The 6,116-nt window shown below is 37.6% G+C and overlaps 1 protein-coding gene across 1 annotated transcript; it reads right to left on the bottom strand.

The window, feature by feature from the left end:
* Positions 1–4,375: 4,375 nt before the first annotated feature.
* mc4r (melanocortin 4 receptor) lies at positions 4,376–5,356 on the bottom strand. The gene has a single exon (XM_067362647.1). It carries the CDS (start codon positions 5,354–5,356, stop codon positions 4,376–4,378), a length of 981 nt encoding a protein of 326 aa, XP_067218748.1.
* Positions 5,357–6,116: the final 760 nt, after the last annotated feature.

Below are 6,116 nucleotides of genomic sequence, written 5' to 3'. Positions count from 1 at the left end.
ATGTTTTAAAACAAAATTTAAAAAAGAAAATAAATAATAATAAAAGATTATGCCAAATTACTTTTAGCCAATATTTATTATCAAGAATTCAAACTATAGTCATTTTTTATTTTAAGACCCATTAAAAAAAATACACTTTTAATTCAGAAACTGAACCAATCATCATTTTTGCTTAAAATCAATTTTTAATCAACGTATATGCAATTCTACACAGATTAATTCTACAGATAAATTAATAGTTCATCACATTCAACATAGCTCAATATCCATTTTTATTATATTAGCTCAATTACATAAGTTCATCATATGTATTTGAGCTTAACAACACATATCCAATGTAACAAAGCACACCTTTAGACTGGATCCTTAACTTTCTTTTCCTGTATTGACAATCCTCAGTTTTGTATGAAAGCATGTGTTTGAACAAGGTCCAGCTTACTTAGACGGAACATTATTCTCCAGGATGGTGACTTCAAATGAAAGAACCTTACAATAATTTAACAGAACAGTAAACACATCATTTTAATTACCAATAATTATTTACAGTCCCTTATAAGCCTTCATTATCATAGAAAAACAATGCACAAATTCACTGACAAGACTTTTGCTCAAACAATTAAGTTCTTCTAATTGCCTGTAATTAATTTACATTTGTTGAAAGCATAAAGAATGAAAAATATCTTAATAAAAAAAGAGCTAAATAAGGCAAAATTAACACACAGTCAATTTTTTTTTTTTCATGATCTTTTTAGGCTCATTGCTGTATCTTCCCCTTCCTTCTTAACCAAATAAATGACTATAATGATACTTCTCAAACCTTAGTCAAGTCAAAAAAAGAAGCCTTTCACAAATAATTTCAGGTTTTTCTAAGGAAGGCTCATTTACAGACACACAGCCAATAGGGTGCATATGGCTAATACGTCAATGCCCATGCTCAATTAGACCATTTCGAGAGAAACCCCTTGCACATCTCCTTCCCTTAGAGGATGAAATTGCCTCCATTTTACACTTATGCATTTCCATTTTTAAGCTCTTTTCATGCAGACCCAGATCGCATTTGAAGCTGTGAAAATCTACTGAGCACGTGGCAGGGAAGCATTTACCTTGTCACATGTTCAGAGAAAAGGCATTTTATTCAGCAATGAAAATGTGACCTGTGACCAAAGAGATGATTGTTAAGGCACTTATGAAGCAGCAATCTGAGATACTCAATCTTGGAATTTATATTTCAGTGAGACTTTTACATGCTAATGGATTGTGATCACTATCATGATGAAGAAAGCCCAAAGAAGGGCTTCGTGTCATACTTAAACTGATCGTTATTATGCAGAGGTGTCCTGACATTTAATCTTCTTTTTTTTTTTTTGGATAAAAGCAAACGCAACTGAATTTACAAAGAGCTCAGTCTCTAAATAACTTTAATGATTTGCGTAACGTTAAAAAAAAAAAAAAAAAAAAAAAACAGATAATGAGCACTAGACAATGCAATATCGTATTGAATTTTTTTTTTTTTTTTTAAATAAATCAATTTTTATTGATTGATTACACATGTTAATTTTTGGCCAGTACAAACTCAACACCAGTCTACATGAATATAAGACTGACAGGCTCTTTTCCAAATTTTCTGAGCTGAAAAGGATCACTGGACCAGGAAGATCCCCAGGGTTTACAAGTGAGAATTGGCTTTTAATTAGGCAGCTGTCCAAGCATGTAAAAAGGGCAGGAGTATAATTCATGTATTAATGGAGGGCCTGATGGAATAAGTAATATATAATAAGTATAAATAAGTACCTGCCCCTGACCTATAGGTCATCTTACATTTCATACAGTTGATTGAACATGAAGCATGACAATAGCCCTCTGCGTGATGCAACCTATAGAATGCAGTTATATACCTCTAAACTTTAAGATATCAGGGGGCAAAAGTCCGCCTGTATGAGTTTTACGTCTCTGAGAAACACACAGCATGTTTAATTTATGAATGAATCAGTGTTTTGAGCGAATGAATCGGGTGAGCCAATGATTCAATGGCCCATTCCTGAATGAATCAGCTGTTTGAACGAATTAAACAGATGACTCGATAGCTGCGTCCTAAATCAGAGGCTGCATCCTTCGTCACAGCGGTGCGACGAAGGCTGTCCCAATGTCCCCTTCAAATGTGTCCTTGGTGCAATGAAGGGTACAACAGATGGATCCTTCATTACCTTGCCATCCCAGAATTCATAGCACACTGGTGACTAAAGGATTTTTTGTGAGAGACTGCCGAATTACACTTTTAAATGTAAGTATTAGGTTCAAATATCTAATGATACAAATGAAAAAATAAAAAAAAAACTCTATAGGTTCAAATGTTGACTTAAAATATGATTATATAGAGTATGGGCTAGAGTTATATTATATATTACATAATCCCCCTCTCTGGAGCTCCAGCTCCCATTCTCTTGACCTGCTGTGGGCATAATGGGTGGAACTGCATCCCCCAATCACACCCTAACCCTACCCATAACATCTCTCAAATGACCTCCAGCTCCACCTCTCTGGAGCTCAAGGTTGGAGAGCTTAACCTGTTTAATAGCCCAACGGCCTACTGTCGGCTTGGTGTGTTCCTGCCTTTAGAAGGATGCAGTCTCTGAATTGGGATGCAGCTATGACTTACTCATTTAAACATTTACTGCCACCTACTGGCCATTTTAGTTTCTTATTTATAGTATCATTTCATTAAAAAAAATGTCATAGAAAAAAAAATTAAAGGTATAGTTCACTCAAAAATAAAAATGTTTTTATCATTTACTCACCCTCATGGCCACTGAAGCCTAAAGGTTTATTTGTAACAAATTATATGTTGAATCAAATAAAATATTTTTTTTCCTAAAGCTATGTTTCGTAATGTCTATTTGATGCTTTTCTCATTTAACACAATAATGGTTTTTAATGATCTTTTGCGGGTACTTTTTCAGCCAAATTTTGATGTGCAATTAATTTGGAATTTATTAATTGCCACATCATGTTATTAATTACATTCAAATGTTTAATCGCTTGACAGCTTGATTGATTGATTGATCGCTTGATTGATTGATTGATTGATTGATTGATTGATTGATTGATTGATTGATTGATTGATTGATTGATTGATTGATTGATTGATTGATTGATTGATTGATTGATTGATTGATTGATTGATTGATTTTTTTTATGACACAGCTCAGGATATTCGCAAGTGAAGTGGTGGTGTCATCAGCTTGTGGTGCCATCAGCAAATTGATGTTGTCATGTCATTTTCAGTGTGGCTCCAGAGAAATTTGACATGTACAGCTTAGGTGATCGGCTCAAAAACACTTTTAAGTTAGAAAGAGTGCCCATTATCAAAGATGGCAGAATTTAAATTGTTTATTTCCAGAGGACAGCACCAGCTGAGCCATTATTATTGCTAACAGGAATGCCAACTGATAGCTTTCTCCAGGTACTATAGACCTCAGCCTGCTGAGAGAAATAATCATAATATTTTCTTTAGTACATTCAGTTGAGTTGGTTTGATTTAAAGATCAAGTAATATCATTGGATGAGAGGGAAATCATGGATATAAATGAGAGCTTAGTAAATGTGTAAACTGACAGAAATCCCTTCTTATGTAGTTGCGAGAGATGAGAGTCTGTGCAGCACAATATAGAGTAACCTTCAAAATTGACTAACAAAATAAATAGCTTTTAAGAGCCTGTAGGCAATCGTCTACTAGATGAGCTATCTTTTGAGCTCCATGACACTGAAGCTGGGATGGAAGAAAATGGAACAAAATCTGAAGTAAACCAAGACAATACGTAAAAGTAGAGCAAAATGTCATAGGGCATAATTTTAACAATGCCTAAAAAAAAAATAAAAAATAAAAATCTCAACTTACAAAATATAAAAAAATACATGCAGTCTGAAACACAATTGTCAAGCTGCAATGGTCCTCAGGCAGTACCAACCTGCTAACAGAACATAATCTCAGTTGCCAAATATTGTGCATATGCTTGAGTCACTGAATTACAACACATTTTTTGTCATATAATGCTTTAAATATTGGCACTTTTTATGTCTTATTCAGCAGATAAAATAAATGAATCTGGTATATATGAGAAAACACCAAAACAGTATGTCAATGAAGAAAAAAAATGGAACCAAATCCTTGAGTCATTAAAATTAGCTCATCACAATGAGGTTTTTATGGTCAGCACGGCCATAGTATCACATTTCTCTGGGCATTAAATAAATGTGCACAGCTATGCAGTGTAATCAGATCTCCTACTGTGCATTCTAAGCATCAGCAATTTGTTGTCTTGTGCTATCTTGCAAGCCAACATCTCACAATCAGTATTTTAACGTCAAACAGAAAACCTTATACACATAGAGAGGTCAGTCCATACCAGCAGCAGCAGATCTCCTTGAAGGTCTTCCTCATCTCTTGGCTCCTGAAGGCATAGATGAGAGGGTCTATGACTGAGTTACACATAATGAGTATCAGATACATGTTGAAGTGAGACATAAAGCAGATGCAGTAAGGGTTCCGAGGGCAGGAAATCATGAGGATGAGGTGCAAGAAAAAGGGAGCCCAGCACACTACGAATACCCCCAGCAGGATAGTGATGGTGATGGCCCCCTTCATATTTGCTGCCTGCCAGATAGGGCCATTGCCAGGGAGGGCAGCAATGCGCTTCATGTGCAGCCGGGCTAGAAGAAACATGTGGACATAGAGCGAGGCCATGAGAGCCAACATGGTGAAGAACATGCTAATAAGGCAGATGAGAACGGTGGTGCTTTCCGAGTACACAATAAAGAGCACACCGGAGACCGTGCAGAAGGTCCAGATGCAGGTTATGATGGTTCCCGCCCTCCGCTGGGTCATGATGTTGTGGTAGCGCAAGGCGTAGAATATTGTGATGTACCGGTCCACCGCGATGGCCAACAAACTCCAAATGGAAGCTAAAAGCGAGCTGCAGATCATCGAGTCAAAAACGTTGTCCATGTTCTTGATGATGCTCTCGCGGTTGGTCAGGTTGCCCCCCGTGATGAGCGCCATCACAACCGTTTCTGAAGCATTGGAGACACTGACCAACAAGTCTGCTACAGCTAAACTGCAGATAAAGAAATACATGGGAGAATGAAGGTTCTTGTTCTTGACAATAGCAGCGATCACCAGAATGTTCTCCAGGAGACTGACGAGCCCGAGCGTGAGGAAGACCTCTGTGGAGATGAGCAGCTGCTCATAGCATCCAGAGGCTGATCCTCTCTCACCCTGATCAGGCTTTCCCACTGGCAGAGCTCCCTGGCTGTGATTCCGGTACGAATGATGCAGTCCATGATGATGTGAGGTGTTCATTTCCTTCACTATCTGTGGTCAGTGGTTTGATCTGTATCTAATTCAGTCTAATGATTGTATTAGTTTCACATTGAACATCCTCTGGCATGTAGATCAAAGAAAGCAGATACTGTATCCGTCACCTCACCTCTGTGATAACTCTTCCTTCAAAGCAGCAAAAACATCCAACAATGGGCTGCAAGAGCCTCCTACATAAGAACACAAGAAAAATACAAGGTAAAAACATGCAGACAGAGAATTAGAGGAGAGGAGAAGACGACAACTGACCGAATCTATAAACACTGACTCTTCTGAAGTGCAAACAGCAACCTGCAGTATTCAGAATGAGGCATTCAGTCTCCAGAGTGCTTCTAGTACTTGGCAGGCAGGCGAGTGAAATACTCTTGCCCCCACATCCACAGTCTGGCATGCTGAGTGTAGGCCCCTCCCCCAGCTTTCTTCACCAATCAGAGGCTGTTCTGAGGAGTAATGTAAGCTAATATCAGAAGGAGGGCAGTGTATGAATGGGGTTGCCTCTGTCTAGCAGATGAAATATGCTAAAGAGATTGTTTTCATCGAGCATTTTGGTGGTAAGTCATTTAAATAATCAAGTGTTTATGTTTAAGCAATGGGCAAACATGCAGCTGTTCCAATTCTTAGCATATTCAGACCAACAGCACGATTGTCAATCTGATATTTCTGGAATACAGCAGTTCAATAAACAAGAAGTTAAGGTTTTAATTGCCAGTTAGTTTGTCCATTTTGCTCAACCAATGAAAAT

The sequence above is a fragment of the Chanodichthys erythropterus genome, chromosome 16, assembly GCF_024489055.1.
Source record: "Chanodichthys erythropterus isolate Z2021 chromosome 16, ASM2448905v1, whole genome shotgun sequence".
NCBI classification, from domain to species: domain Eukaryota; kingdom Metazoa; phylum Chordata; class Actinopteri; order Cypriniformes; family Xenocyprididae; genus Chanodichthys; species Chanodichthys erythropterus.
Note: the sequence above shows the minus strand (reverse complement) of the source record. Positions and strands in the feature narration are given on the sequence as shown.

Excerpts from the sequence above, each read along its gene's own strand:
- mc4r (XM_067362647.1), bottom strand. The coding sequence starts at position 5,356 with ATGAACACCTCACATCATCATGGACTGCATCATTCGTACCGGAATCAC.